Source organism: Rhincodon typus, chromosome 18, assembly GCF_021869965.1.
Source record: "Rhincodon typus isolate 14 chromosome 18, sRhiTyp1.1, whole genome shotgun sequence".
NCBI classification, from domain to species: domain Eukaryota; kingdom Metazoa; phylum Chordata; class Chondrichthyes; order Orectolobiformes; family Rhincodontidae; genus Rhincodon; species Rhincodon typus.
This window is the reverse complement of record NC_063349.1, coordinates 46472529-46489377: the sequence shown is the minus strand read 5'-3', so window position 1 is coordinate 46489377 and position 16849 is coordinate 46472529. Positions and strand designations below refer to the sequence as shown.

Below are 16849 nucleotides of genomic sequence, written 5' to 3'. Positions count from 1 at the left end.
CTTTTGCCTGCTTGGAGAAGCCTGATTTAGAGTCCTCTGTTAATAAGTGTTGAGGAGCAGAATATTGACAGTCCAGCACCTGTCTCATAAATTTCTGCCCCACTACAGGCTGTTTTCCTCCCAGAGGCAGGTATTAAGAGAGATGAAAGTAAATGACAAAGCAGTTATTTTTCCACGATATTCTGCTGAGTGGTGGGTTGGGTAGGGAATGGCACATGAGGCCAGAATCGAATGTGAGGGATACCATAGTAAATCTCCCCTGCATCCTCTCTTCATAATACAGAATCCAGCAGTCATCCAGAATTTTTTAAATCATCAGAGAGCGATTTTCAGCTGGAAGTTAACAGTGAGCTACAAAGCAACATTTGTATGACAAGAACTTTCCTGTCAGAGTTTGAATTAATTTGACATAAAGTGATTAACATCCAGATAATTTTAGAATGTAACAGCTTGCATAAAACAAAACGACAATAAAATTTGTGTAAAAATCTGAATAAAAGTGGTCTTCGTAGAACGGGTGGTGTCGGATTGAGGTGGTTGTCTTTTAGTTAAACATATCGGAGTGAAGATGAGTAGTCATCAGCTAAATCCCACTTGTTCTGGAGAGAAGATTCAATCACTAATAAAGTTCCTGTTCCACAGCTCTTCCAGCTCTACCACAAAAGGACATGCCTGTATTACACTGCAGATTCTGAGACAGTTTTTACTTCATGGAACACAACCCATTTGAGAATCTTGCGGTGCTGTGTGGTTTTTTTTGCCAGGACACTTGCAGACGTAATACAGTAGTATTAGGTTACAGGAGAGTAAACACTTTGTCCCAAACACCACTCAGGAGCAGCAGCAGGCAGCAGGCAGCAGCCACATATCAGGTTAAGAGCCACCTCCACTTCATTCAAGGGAAGCTCCTGGTTCAGATAAATGAGCCTCCCTCCTGGAGTCCTGAATTCCATCATCACTGACCTACGTCTTACTACTTTGGACCATTTCAGAGGGTAGCAGCTGAGGGTGAGTATTTGGGCTTTGGATTTGTTTAAAGCATCTGGAGGCATTAATTCTTTGGCTTTTATCAATATAAAATTACAAGCCAAGCAATCAACTACTCAAGTGTCAATCTTGTTTAACTGTTCTTGGTGTCAAATTCTTCATCATCCTGCATGAATGACAGCAACAATGAATCAGTTCAGACAATTTTTTTGTGTGGCAAATGCAAAACTGATAGTGAAGGCATTTGCTCATTAATAATAAAATTAATAGCTTTAATCACGCTTGACCATAAAAACCTAAATTCTATACAAGGACAAAAGGAAGAGCAAAGAACAAACTGTTCTACCTTTAAACTTAACAGGGAGAACGCCAGGAGCTTCATTCAGCCATGTAAAATAAGACCCAGAAAGATACCGTGTGCTAAACAAAGTAAAATCGCTTGCCTGCTTTTGTAACTTTAATTATCTCAACTCTTTATTTGCAAAAGTGCTTATGCAACAGAAACTTATGCTCCTATAAAAAACAGTGGAGGAAATCACTGATAAGCCCATCATATTTTATTTACATTTAAAAGAAGAAACTATTTCTGAATCTGAGGTAATCTCAGGTGTTCATTAAAATAAAAGTTGACTTGACTACAGTCTTTGAGGAGCTAGTTTGACTCCAATTTACAGTCTTTGAGCCACATTGAGTATATTGGCTATTAAGAGTCACAAGGCTTCACTGTAGCTTGTCTGTCTCAATATTTTACCTTTTGGCTTCAGACTTTATGTGAAGAGGCCTGAAAAGGAAACCAGTGTGAAAGACATGGGTTGCGCAGCAGTCCTCTGGTCCCAAAGGAATTTCATATAGTCATGACTAGAGAAACACCATACACAGACCTGCTTTCATGCAGCAAATTTTGTCTGTAAATAGAAATGCAATGAAAAAAAGTAGCCAGCCTGCATTGACTGAATATAATTTGTTATATATGTATACAAGAAGGTGTTGTTTGAAATGGAAACAATTTTCTGAAGAAACAAGCATTTGAGTTATATTAGCTTTGTCCTAAATAGTTTCTTTCCTTCAGTAAAATTATATCCTTGCTTTATAAATTTGCAAAGAATAAGTACTTCATTATGACAGGATCATAATCAAGCTATAGCAAAAGAAACTGCGATGAAATTTTAGCTTCGCAAATTATAAATAGATCTCTTGTAACTTATTGTAATAGAGCATTGCCATTCTCTGGAATATTAATGGAACAATTTATTTATTTCTTCAAGAGTCCAAGAATGAAGACCTTTGCCTCTGTAGTACTGTCGGGACTTCTAATCCTTGAGGTTGTTCTTGCTGCCCCTACAAAAAATGAGGAGAAAGCAAGGAAATTGAAACAGACACAATCATTACCCGTTGATCTTTTAGAAGAACATGGTTATGTGAATCAGGATCCAAGAAATTTCTTTGAGTATAAGGATGACCTGATTATTGACGAACCACTGGTAATGAATGGTTTTATCTTTTCCGAGGACAAATGATCTGTTACATACTTTTGTTTCTAACTCTGCAAAATTAAGTTCCTATCACTTTAACTATTCAATAGTGGGCTTTGTCACTGTGCCAAATATAGCTACCTCATTTTGAAACTGGCAATAGCTTGTAGGGAATATTATACAGATTGCCCTGTGTCGGTGTTGTTTATTAAATTAGCCTTGATTCCAGTGGGATAAGTGGTTAAATTAAATGAGTCATTCAGGGTTAGAGCTAGCTTTGACTGAATATATCACATTTCTTTTGATAAAGTCACAAAACAGAGTCATAATAACTTCTGTTGATCTATTGTCGGAGAATTACGATTGTTTTTTTCATTCATGATAAACCAATAATCATGATACCATAGAAAAGTAAATACTACAGCATGTGACAGTTTTACTCCCCAGCAATCATTTTATTCCATGGAAGGAATGAAGGTACTTTTGGACTATTATATGATATAATGTATTCCTCTTTAAAAATAATTCTGCTGCAGTCTAGTTTAGACAGTTTTCTATTTTAGAAACCTTTTCTAACGAACCGAGCAGTGCTGATTCCTGAGCTTGTTTCTGGAACAGTTGTTTCAGTTGAATTACAACCTGAATTCAACAATTTGATTCTGGAATGTGACCTTTTTGACCAGCAAGGTGGGTTCAACACTAATGAACCAAAGATGGCAAGGTTTAAGTCACTGCCTACATACAGCTCAGGAATTATAGACAGTCAGACGTTCCTGCTTCACAGGCTGTCAATTAAGCTCACCAGTCTGAATTCCTGCAGTTTCAGTTGGGGGTGGAACATAGCAACAGTTTCCCATTGCCCAAGTATCTGAGAAAAATAATTAGAATGACCCTTCCGCTCCTAGTAGGTGGCTGCGTCAGATATTTGATAAATGTTATAGATTATAGTTGAAAAATATCGTTATGATTGAGTACTTGCTGCTCCCAAGTTGTAAGTTGTTCCAAGCAAAAGAATATGATATCAAAAGGAGCATTTATTGATTGAGTTTAAAATGTAGTTACAAAGTACTGTAAACAATGTAGCAAACCTGGCCAAGATTACACTCCCATTAGCAAGCACTACAACTTCTATCTTCATGATTCAAAATTAAGTGGAGATATCAGCTTGAAAATGTAATTTAAAAAAGGTACTTACACCCGTTATAGCCAAAATGCAAGGAGGTTGAATGCACTTAGAACAAAATAAATAAATAAATTTAAATGTTTAAGTATCTCAAGACTCTTCACATAATACATGTAACTTGAAGACATTAAAATGCTGTGTTCTACTATTAAAATGAAAAAAAAATTAAAATAGGCATTTGATGGAAATCCTGAACCAATAGAGATTAGCGTTAAATAAATGTCAGGAAATTTGTCTGGCCATTGAGGTAAAAAAAAACTGCCCACAAATGCAAAGTGCAATTTCTAGGAACGGCTCAGTTACTCAAGCACATGTATATATACCTCTAAAAATCAATAAACCACTACACCAACTTTCCATCATCTGAGGCTTACTCTGCAACACATTTCACACCAACATGTGGCTTTATATTCATTCATGTTTTGCTAATCAACAAATCCTTCATACACAACAAAATGACCACAAACAAGACTGACAGTCCCTTCTAATATCACTGCAACAGCCCAAATCATAAACCCGCACATACTGGGCTAAGAGACATAGCAAAGTCACCAAGGTAACGGGAACTTATAAACTTTAGGGTATAAACCCAATAAAATGATAACCCACTGGGTTTCAAGTTTTACCTTCAAAAACTTAATTACGGTGATAATCTGCCTTTTGCTAATCTTGTATGTCATCAAAGACAATAAATTTCCAGTGCAAAAATATAACAGTGTGTGATTACCTGACTCAGTGCAAGATCAATAGAAAATATTTACATCTATACACTGTCTTTCATGATCTCAGGATGTCACAAAGCACTTTACAGGCAATTAAGTGGAATTGTATAATAATCGCAGCACAAGAGGAGGCCATTTGACCCATTATGTCCCTGCTGTCATTCTGCAGGAGCATAATTATAACGTACTTTTCAAATGTAGATACTTTTGAGGTGTAGCAAATGTGGAAGCCAATTAAAACAAAAGAATGTGACAATGACCAGATAATCTGTTTTGGATGTTGATTGAGGGTCAATTATTGTTCTGGACATCAGAGATAATACTTCTGCTCTTTGAAACAGTATTATAGGACTTTTTACATTTACCTGAGAGAGCAGACAGAGCATAAGTTAATGTTTCGTATAAAGATCGACACCACCAATAGGACAGCACGACCTCAGTTTGATGCTAGGGTGTCAATTTAGATTTATGTATGCCGGTCACTGAAGTGGAGCCCGAAAGCACAACTTTCTTGGTGCACAAGTAAGATTACTGCTCCTCTGCCACAGCTGACAGAATCTTATAAAATGCACAGAAAAATGACACAAAATATCTTGAACATGACAGTCACCAATCCTAATGAAAACATTACCTTTTTCAAAACCGGCAATTATCACTGAAATATTCAACAAAAACAACTAACAAATAAAGCAGCCACAAATACATTCCAAATTTTTCTCTGTTTTACTTTTGACAGACTGGTTTACAGACCAATGTGATTTTCTGTCTTTATTATTGTTACAACAGTTGTTTAACTTTTTATCAGATTAACAAACTCACTGAAACAGATGGAAATTTAACATCAATGATTAAACCAGTATTAAATCATGTCACAAAACTGAATTGAAACCAATATAAGATTAAAACAAAAATCCACACAAATGTCTTATTGATTTTAGAATATGTTGCAATTAAGGAAAAACATTTTGAAAATGTTTTATTCCTTATTTAATAACTCACCTTTCAACAAAAGAATGCTGAGATTTTAAAAACGTTCTTTCATAAATTTCCACACCCACAATAGCGTCATTTCTGCCCCTCTTCAAACACTTTGCAACTTCATCGTCCCAGCTCCAGTTTCAAGTTGACCCTGCAACAATGAGCAGAACTAAGCCACTGGAGTCCATCAACTGTATCATTCCACTAACTGCTGGGTGTTCCTCAAAGCTGGTGGCAAGCCAACAGAAAATAATTCAAATTGGTTAAAAATAAATTCAGATTGACCGTATCGTGCAAAGTTAGGAGCCAGTATGATTTTTAAAGTAAGGACAGAGCTCACGGTTGCTGCCAATTTAAAGAACGTGGTCCTGCAATGCTGGTGAGCTGTTGGAGTGGCATCAATCTTGAGTCATGTCTCTGCCTCTGAGCTAGAAGCTCAAAAGTTTATTCCCAGTTGAGTACTTGATGTCATGGAAGATGTATTCAAAATGTGACTGAACAGGTTGGTTTTGTGAGTGTAAATCCTTCCTGTACACCAATGGCAGGCATAAAAGTAGGAGGCCCTGTTCATCTACACTTGTTACTGATTGTCAACCCTCGACCTATTGGCTTTAGTGACCTGTTCCAGTCACGGAAACACATATAAGCATGACTGCCTTATGCATCCAGGAGATTTTAAGTTTTATCCTTGTAGTAAATGGAATTGCTGAAATGAGATTACATTTCAATCCTTATTAACAAAAATTCAACCTTGGCTTTATGAAAGCACCAAACCCCACTCCCAGCTATGACTCAGAATGTTCAAGCCCCACTTCAGAGCTTTATAAGTTGACCCTTCATTGTAGTGAGTGAGTCATTTAGATGGTAAGGCCCTCTACGTTCCGAGATAGTTGTAACAAATTCCATATTGTGAGGTCTTGGTCAATATTCCTGGCACCAACGCCGACCCCCCTCCACCCCTTCATCTTTGATCTACACTGTTTTGTCATTAATTTAATTGCAATTTGTGAAAGTCCTGACCTTGATATGGAAGTATCATGAACTATGTGCCTAAACCGCTTGAATGTAAGAGATGAATTGCAATTTTAGAAACTGGCACCAAATCTTGAATATTACAATTTGATTGTCTAAAATAGCCTAGTTCTGCTTAACTTGCAAATCAAAAGCGATTTTATTTTGCTGTTAGAGGCATGCAACCTTAGGAAGGACAATGCAATGCCTTCTCTGTTTGTGGCATTTTATCAATCTCAAGTACTAATCTGAAACTCTGACTATGGGAAGTTGAACCCTAGTAACAAAATGACTTATATTTTAGCTTGTTAGGGACTTATGAAGTTTCTGGGTGGAGAATAATTCCAGAATGACTGAACCAGCACTCTCTCCCAGCAAAAAGATGAGGCCAGAAAATCATTGCATCAAATCGTAACCAATTAGAATTTTTGATTAATAAAGACAAATTACTTTTTTGACTGTTGAAGTTCACATTAATCCATGACGTGCAGCAGATGTCTTTACAGAACTTAGGCACTGCAATATTTTTTTAAATATTCAGGATCACATTTGTTAGGGGAAGGCAGACTCATTCCCAGATAGAAATAAATTAAGAACAAAAACAGAAGTAGCTGGAAAAGCTCAGCAGATCTGGCAGCATCTGTGAAGAAAAAATAAGAGTTAACGTTTTGGGTCTGGTGACCCTTCTTCAGAACTAATGGTGGCTGGGAAAACTAAATCAAGTCCACTATGACTTCTTTAGAACTAGACTCTAAAAATTAAATCTAGTTTCTCTCTCTTTAGGCGCTGCCAGACCCACTGAGTTTCTCCAACACTTTGTGTTTTTATTTCAGATTTCCAGCATCCACAGTATCATGCTTTTCCTCAGTCCCAATCTGTCTTGCAGCTGCCGATCTCAGTCAGAGAGATTATCAGAGCACTGGCTTCAGTATTGCAGTGCCTAGGTTCTGTAAAGACATCTGCTGCATGTCATGGAGTATGGAAATCAGTGAAATTTCCATGGTCCTGTGCAGCTGTGCAGGCCTCTGCTGCAAGTGAGCGTCTGCATCCAGTGAGGTCAGAAATGCCAGCAGGCATTTCATTTTTATTCTTCCATGGGAATGTGAGTGTTGGAGATAAGGCTAGGATTAACTGCACATTTAATTGGCTCTTGTGGAAGTGGTGATGAAATCTTTGAATCTTTGAAAGCAACACTAGTGTCTAGGCCAATCTAACCAACTCTTCTTGACATTCAATGGGGCTACCATCCCTGAATCTCCCACTATCAACATCCTGGAGACTATCATTGACCATCTGTACTAACCACATAAACACAGTGGGTGCAAGAGCAGGTCAGAGACTAGGAATACTACAACGAGTAGCTCATCTCCTGATTCCCCAAAGCCTGTCCACCATCTACAAGGCACAAGTCAGGAGTGTGATGGAATACTCCCCACTTGCCTGGATGAGTCCAGCCCCAACAACACTCATGAAGCTTGACACCATCCAGCATAAAACAGCCCTCTTGATTGTCATTACATCTACGAGCATCCACATTCTTCACCACTGACACTCAGTAGCAGCAGTGCGTACTATCTACAAGGTGCACTGCAGAAATTCACCAAAGATGCTCAGATAGCACCTTCCAAACCCACAACCACTTCCATCTAGAAGGACAAGGGCAGCAGATATGTGGGAACACCACCACCTTCAAGTTCCCCTCTTAGCCACTTGCCATCTTAACTTGGAAATATATCACTGTTCCTTCACTGTTGCTAAGTCAACATCCTGGAATTCCCTCCCTAATGGTGTTGTGGGTGAACCCACAGCAGGAGGATTGCAGTGGTTCAAGAAGGCAGCTCAAGGGCAACTAGGGACAGGCAAGAAATGCTGGCCCAGCCAGCAATGCCTACATCCCACAAATGAATGTTTTAAAAATTCAGAAGGCAGCTAAGAATCAACCATAAGTGGGCCTGAAGTCACCTATAGGTTAGATTGGAGAAGAATGACAGATATCTTCCCTGCAAAGAATTCAGTGAGCCAGACAATCCTGCCCTTTCATAGTCTTCATTAATAATAACGGCTTTTTATTCCAGTTTTATTTTATTTCCTAAATTTAGACACCCCTACTGGCAGATGGAATTTTATTTCCTGGTTCTGGATAGGTTCAGGCCTTGTGATAACAAGGCCACTAACAGAACCATTATATTTCCATGCCACTAGTTCTGCCATGAGTTGCAAACCTTCATGGAGCTCAATCTCCCACCTCAGAAAGTGGGAAAGTAAGATGGAGTAAAACTGCATTCATTTAGTGTTTTTCACAACCTTGGGGCCCCACCCCAAAGCATTTCACAGTCATCAGTTCAACCAAGGTGTGATTAGCTTAGTTGGCTGGATGGCTGGTGAGTGATACAGTGAATTTTGGTTCAATTCTCACATCAACTGAGGTTACCATGAAAAACTCTCCTTTCCAACCTTGCCCCTCAGCTGAGGGGTATTGGCTCTCAGGTTAATCTACCACCAGTTTTCTCTCTCTAATGAGAGGGGAGTCCTCTGGGACCTCTAGCTGTCAGGTCTATGGACATGATCAAACTACTATTTCTTACGCAATAACAATATCTCTTCCCTATGTTAATGTAGATAACTGGTTTTAAACTAATGTAATCTGATATGTAATAAACTACTTCTTGTTACTCAAGTATGTACCCCTTCTGCTGAAAACTTTACAGTGGTTAATCCTTCACCAGTTAGTAATGAAAAGGCTTGTAGATTAGCATTACAAGAAGATATGGTGACAGCAAATCTACCCAAAGAGGATCAATCACTACCAATTGTCTGTTGCAGGAATCTCTTATAATATATGTCACAGTTCAGAAGTTGTCCAACTCCCATTTCAACACTTGGATTAAATCTACACTGACTCTATGAGCAAGAAATGTACATCCATAGACCAAAACCTCTGAGGTAACAATTCTGATACAGCATTCCCTATTTAATGCAATTTTTAAATTCATTCTTTAGATATGAGCATCACTGATGAGTTATTGCCCTTGAGAAGATGATAGAGAGTGGCCTTTTTCAAGTGCGGCAGTCCATCTGGTGTCAGTGTACATCCACAGTATTTTGCAAGAGGGAGTTCAAGGATTTTCATATATTCTAAGTCAGGACGGTGTGTGGTTTGGAGAGAAACTTACAGAAGGTGGTGTTCCCATGAACTGCTGCCCATTTGTTTCTAGGTGGTAGAGGTCAGAGGTTCATACAGTGGTGTCGAAGAAAGTTTGGTGAGTTATCGCAGGCAGTACAATATGCTATCTCATTTATGGTACACTCTGTTGCCACTGCACACCAATGGTGGAGGAAATTAATGCTTAAGTGGTGGATGGGGTTTCACTCAAATGGGCTTTTTTGTCATCGATGGTGCTAAGTTTCCTGAGCATTGTTGGAGTTTCTCTCATCGAGACAAATGAAGAATATTCTTTCATACTCCTAACATGTGCCTCATGGATGGTAAACCTAGGGGAGTCAGGAGATTATCTACTCGCCTGAGAATTCCCAGTCCTTTCCTGTGCTTTTTTAACCACAGTATTTTAAAGGGCTGGTCCAGTTCAATTTCTGGTCAATGGTCGTCCCCAGAGTATTGATGATGGAGAATTTAGAGATGACACTGCCTTTTGCCAGGCAATTGTGTGGCGCGAATGTTACTTGCAACTTAACAGGGCAAATATGAATGTTGTCCAGGTCTTCCTGTATTTAGAAAAGGATTATTTCACAATCTGAAGAGTTATGAATAGTTCTGAATACTGGAATCATCAGTGAACATCCCCACTTCTGATCCTATGACAGAAGGAATCTTAATGATGCCACTGATGAAATAGTGTTAGATGTTTTTGGAAGCAATCACTACTGGTTAATACCTGGGGTAGGTGGCTGCCACCACCCCTTCTTTCTAGATATTTTCTAATCAACCTGTTCAGAGATGTTTTTACACACCTCTGGAGCAGATGGAATTTGAATACGGGCATCCTGGCTCAGAGGTAGAGACATTACCACTGTCCTACTTAAAAGGGTCTATCGAGTTAACATGAAGACGAACCACGAGTAAATCTTGCCAAGTAAAGATACTTGTCTTAACAACAAGATGTAGAATGCAGTGGCTATTTAGACAACAAGCCAGGGGTGAAGTGTCTGACCCAACAGGATCTAAACTGGACTCAGTGATCCTCCATAAAGACTGATTGAGACAGATTGAGTGGATCCTAATGCAGTCCCTAACATTAACCCTTTCAGAACCATTATGTTATACAAGACAGTATTTGGGGTGAACACACTGCTTTGCTATCCAATAGATTAAATCTAATTCCTTTGACTCTTAGCCTGTCATGGTAACATTACACTTTCAAACGTAGATATCTGTCTAGTAACCTTCATCTGAACATTTTCTACCTTGATATTACCCATAACATGAGGAGACCAAAACTGAGCATGATATTCTAGACAAGGTCTATCCAAATTCTTAGAAAGAGAGAGCACAGTATTTTTGCTTTTCATTTAGCTGTCTTGATAATATGTCTTAAAACTTTCTGTGCTTCTGCCTCATAGCACTGGTCATGAACTTGCTTTGATTCATGCACCATGAAATCTGGATCTTTCTTTCATTAACGATCTTAGGTATATCATATCACAATATTATTATATTAATTATTATATTATTATTATATTACATAGTGTACACATTCTTGGGATCTATACCAACCTTCATCCATAAACTATAATCTGATTAACATTATATAATAGTTAATATATAATGGCAATCACCAGATCCAGGTCCATTTCTCCACAATAATTAGATTTACTTGATGTTTTGTCTCATTTCACATTTGCACAAATCTTTTCATCCTCCTAACATCCATGTTTTTATCCAGACCATGGGATGGTAGGAAAAACATGCTTACATCCTTGAGAAACTCCAGTAGTAATCAGTCATCATAAAAATACTCATAAAAACCTTCTGAGCATGAGATTGAAACCAGTTCCTTATCCAACCTTAAAATCTGCTCACTAATCCCAAAAAGCCCTATCTTATTATGTAGCCTATTGCATGGCATATTGTTCAAAGTGTTTCAACCAGCCTATCTATATCTATCAACACAGAACATCTTCAAAAAGCTCCACTAGATTGACGAGTCATGACATTCTTTTCTGGGAACAATGTTGCAAGTCTCTTAAGACTTCATTTCTGTCCAAGCGATTGCAAGCCATAGACCTAATTCCTTTCGGTTATCAGAATGGAAATCAAGGTAACGGGCCTGTAATTTCCTTGTGTGACCCATTGTCCTTTTACTTCTGTTGACGCCATGTAAGGTCAAATGAAATAGGGACAGGAATATGCCATTCAGTCCCTCAACCCTCTTTTGCCATTCAATAAGATCACGGCTGAATCGATTGTGGCCTTAACCCCATTTTCCTCATGACCACCATTACCCGTGGCTCCATTGCCGATCAAAAATCTGTCTAACTCAGCTTTGAATATATTGTGACTCAGCCTTCACTGCTTTCCAGGGAGAGTTTTCCAAAGACCAATGACCCTCTGAGAGAAGAGATTCCCTCTTATTTCTATCATAAATATGGAATTCTTTGCTGGTCCATAGGGAAGGATCCTAGGATCTGAGTGAGCTGCTAAATATATTAGCAAGGGCCTCAACGAGGACAACACAAATTTCTTTGTGCACCTCAAGGTAGAGGCTACCTAGACCAGAAATTGATGTGTTTTAAGATGCCTCATTCTAACTAGAACTATAGCTACATTCAACTTTAGCATCAAATGTATTGTTGAAGATTCAGTGTTGTCTTAGGACATAAAGTAGCCACTCAAAACTCATAGGAAAAGGCCCATTTAAAATGTATCATTGCCTTCTGGGACTATTTTCCAGAATGTGTCAATCTGCAGAACACAGCAGAGTAGATTTTCCTGGTGGTGAGGGCAGGTCTATTGGCTCACCTAGGCATAGGTATTATGAGGGAATTGCAGGAACAGGAGTGCACGCCCTTTCTTTCCATTCATTTAAATTTGGTGAAATGTGGCATTCACTGTATGTTTGTGTAGTTTTCCAGTTTCTCTGTACTTATCACACCTAAATGATCCCATAGATATGTCCTCAGGTTCAGGGCAAGGAAACCTATTCCAGTATGCTTATCTAGTGATTTCTCTGAAACTACCAAGATCATCACCTGAATATCACCTGACACTGCCTCAATTCCACACATCTCCTCATCCTCAACCACACCTTTGTGAACTTGCCTATTCCCATGCATTCCTATCAAACCTCCCATCTTCCACTTTCGATAAATTTGAAATTATCCAAAACGTCATTATCCACGTCTAAATTCTCACCAAGAGCTGTTCACCCATCACATCTAAGCTTGCTGCCATATTGGTTGCTGATTAAGCAATGCCTTGTTTTTAAAAAGGTCATCCATGTTTTCAAACCTCTTCACAGCCCATACTCCTCAATGTACATTTGCACCTCCAGTTGTATAACCCTTCAACCCTCCAAGACATCCTTATTCCTTTAATTTTATCCTGTTGGACATCACTTAATTTAATCACTCTGCTATTGGTGACCATGCCTACAGGCTGCCAAAGCCCAAAGCTCTGGAATTACCTCCCTAAATCTCTCCAATGAAATCGATTTTCTGTATGTACAGTGGTACCAGGAAAGACAATGTTCTCTGTGAACTCTGACAGTTATGGTACACTCCGTTCAAGAGTTGTTGGGTGACAACACACACATCTGCTCTATAACAAGACTGGAGCCAATTTCAAGGGTTTCTAAAGAACAGTTGAGGGGCAGTGGGAGTAGTGGAGGTTGGGGAACACTGAAATGCACTTCCAGGGTGCAAATAATTGGAAAAAGGGACAGAGCCAGGGGCAGAATGCGTTTTAGGAGTGCTGATTTATGGTGTCTTGCAAAGAATGAGTCAAAAGCAGTAGGATGGCTTCCTGTTCTTAGGACAAACTCAAGAAGAAGTTCTAACAGCAATGAGTTGGAGTTAGGACTCAGAAGAAACTTCACACTTGAGACGGTCACTGGCTCTGTGTTGGGGGCAGCAGTGAAGGGCTCAACAGAAGCCTACTTGTATTAAAACCTCAGTGAGAGGGGTGAATTTAAAATCATAGAAGCTCTGCAATGTGGAAGTAGGCCATTCGGCCTATTGAGTCCAGACCGATCCTCCAAAGAGCAGCCTACTCCCCTACCCTATTCCTGTAACCGTGCATTTCCCATGGCTAAAATTCCTACCCTGCACATCCCTGAACACTATAAGCAATTTAGCATGGTCAATCCACCTAACCAGTACATCTTTGGACAGTGGGTGGAAAATGGAGCATCCACAGGAACCCCATGCAGACACAGGAAGAATGCGTAAAGTCCACACAGACAGTGACTCCTGGCGCTGTGAGGCAGCAGTGCTAACCACTGAGCCACCGTGCCACCCACAAAAGCTATAAGCAATGTTTGCTTCCTTCAACTCAGCAAGATAAGAACTGAGCATAAAACTCAAAGGCAGCTTTTAGCTTGGAGAAATTAGCTGTCAGTTAAAACCTGAAGTATGGCTCTGAGAAAGTACTGGATTTCGTTTTTCAAAGTCCAGGAGACATGAACCTAAGATAGGAGGGTGATCAACCAGAACAGGACCAGTCCATGACGAATGGCTCTTGAAGTGAGTTTCAAGGCCTGACCAGCAAAAATAAAGAAATACAATCCATTGTGAAGTTTCATGACATTTGATGATGCACTGTGTCTTAATGTCTGGGGGGAGTTACTGAAATATCCATGAAGTCTGTCTTGTTAGCATTTGTTATTTGTATGCATAAGAGTATTTGTTCAGAGTACATTACCCACGTTTATCACTTCAACTTTGGGTGTTAGAAATAAGATGTACATGTATTGTACATTGTATCTTATGTTCTTCTGTTGCTGCTTAGTAAACTTTACTCAAAATATTAGAAATTTGTGGCTTTTATTCTCTTACTAAGAACCCGGGACCTTTCACTTTGCTTTAAAAATAAAAGTTTTCTGGTCCCTAACCAGATTTGGTGGTGTGGTCTGGGGTCATAAAATAATCTGCCAATCTCAATATAAAATTGCTGGCTTGGCTCGGAATCATAACACTTCCAGAGAACAATGGCAGCAGTGTAGACCATCTGCAAAATGCACCGCAGCAACTCACCAAGATTTCTTTGACAGCATCTTCTAAACCCATGACCTTTATCCTCTAGAAGGACAAGGGCAACAGATGCATTGGAACACCTTATCTGCAAGCTCTCATTCAAGTCATAAAACTTCCTGACTTAGAACTATATTGCTGTACTTTCAGTGTTGCTGGGTCAAGATCCTGGAACTCCCCCGCTAACAGCATTATGGGTCTTCCTACACCCAACAGACTGCAGCTGTCTAGAAGACAGATCACCACCACCTTCTTCAGGGTAATTATGGATGGGCAATAAATGCTGGTCAAGTCATTGACATCCACATCTGATGAACTAAATTTAAAAAAAACACGGGTAGGTGCCTAAAGAATTAAGAAATATTTTTCTGTTTTAGTATAATAAGGAATGGGACAAGACTTGTGGGAAAACATTCAGTATTTCATAAAGTGTGAGCATTGCTGGCAGGGCCAAAATCTATTGCCCATCCTTCATTGCCTTTGAACTGAATGACTTGCTAGTGCCATTTCAGAAGGGCAGTTAAAAGTCAGCCACATTGCTATGGGTCTGGAGTCACAGTAAACTTGACCAGGGCAGGATAGCAGCTTTTCTTTCACAAAGGAGCATTAGTGAACAACATGGGTTTTCACAACAACTACAGATAGTTTCATCATAACCATTACTGAGACCTATTTTACAATTCCAGATTTATTAATTTAATTTAAATTTTACCAGTTGCTACACTGGGATTTGTACACAAAAGAATAGCTCCTGGATTGTCAGTCTAGTAACTTTATTAGTACAGCGCCATCTAACCCAAGCCCATTGATAATTTTTATATATAACATTGTTTCAAAATTTAAAAGGTGTTATTTAAAAATTTTAAAAAGTTTCGTATATACCGCTAATCTATATTAAAAACCAATAGTACAAAATGAATGTGTAGTACCTTGCAAAACCTTAAGATGTCCCAAAGCAACTTACAATGAATTAAGTATTGTTGAATTGAAAATTCTAGTAATTGCAACAATAACATTCACACATGAATTTAGAACTCAGCTCAGGTTCGGAGTTAGTGGATTAAGTAGGCTAACCTTCAAATACAATCATAATATTAACTATGCAATATTTTCAAACAGATACATCTATTTTAAAATAATGATTACATAAAATTAGTAGTTATTAACCATGTGGAAAATACAAATGAGATCTTAAAATTTAAAATGTTCCTTTTATTGCAAACATATTTTTCCGAGAGGGCTGTGTTCATTTGTGGTACATATCTTTAAATGATTCAATACACCAGGAAAAGGGGGAGACAAAACTGCACTGATTTAGTAGAACTGTAGAATGATTCCAGCACAAATGGAGGCCATTCAGTCTGTCCTATCCGTGCCAGATCTCTGCAAGAATAATTTAACTGTTCCACTACCCCAACCATTTTTCTTGTTATTCAGTATTTTCCTCTTCAAAAAAATGTCCCATTCTTTTTTGAAATCTATGATCAAACCCACCTCCAGCACACTCTTGGACAGTGTACTCTCTAATCGCTCACTGGTGGAGAAATATGTCTCTGCATATTGATGTCACTTTTTTAAATCAAACATCTCAAATCTGTGAGGTCTAGTTTTCAATCCTTCCAGCAATGGACAGAGTTTCTCCTATCTACTCTGTTCAGACCTCTCATGATTCTGAACACCTCAATCAAAACTCCTTGCTTTTCCAAGGAGAATAGCTGTAGTTACATTAACTCCACGTAACTGACATTCCTCATCCCTGCAACAACTCTCAGGAATCTTCTTGCACCAACGTGTCATGTTCCTTCCCGAAGTGTCATGTCCAGAACTGGGTAAAATAAAGCCCAACCAGATTTTCATATGCTTCATTAATGGCTTTCTTAACCTGTTGTGCCACGTTTGATGATTTTTGCCTTATACCGCAGACCCCTTTGCCCTAGCAACCTACCAAAATGAATCACTCCACAATGCTCTACATTAAATATCATCTTATCCACCCAATCCACGAGATTAAGTGACAAATAAATTGTAGAAGAACATTATTTCTTTAAATATTAATTAGGAGCAATGGTAATCTACTTGACTTCTGGGCCTGTTCCAAGTTAACAAGGTAATAGCTGAGATAGTAGGAACTGCAGATGCTGGAGAATTTGAGATAACAAGGTGTAGAGCTGGATGAACATAGCAGGCCAAGCAGCATCAGAGGAGCAGGAAGGCTGACGTTTCGGGCCTGGACCCTTCTTCAGAAATCTGGTTCCGTAGGCAGGTACTAAGAAAGGTGATGTGGCTGTAGT

General features: G+C 38.9%; 1 protein-coding gene across 1 annotated transcript in view; it reads left to right on the top strand.

The window, feature by feature from the left end:
- The first annotated feature begins 838 nt into the window (after positions 1–838).
- Positions 839–16849, top strand: part of LOC109935784 (epiphycan) — a 36849-nt gene continuing 20838 nt past the window's right edge. The window contains exons 1-2 of the mRNA XM_048607940.1: positions 839–1008; positions 2253–2468. Coding sequence (XP_048463897.1) covers positions 2262–2468 — 207 coding nt within the window. The 5' untranslated portion in view covers positions 839–1008; positions 2253–2261. The remainder of the gene's footprint in view (positions 1009–2252; positions 2469–16849) is intronic.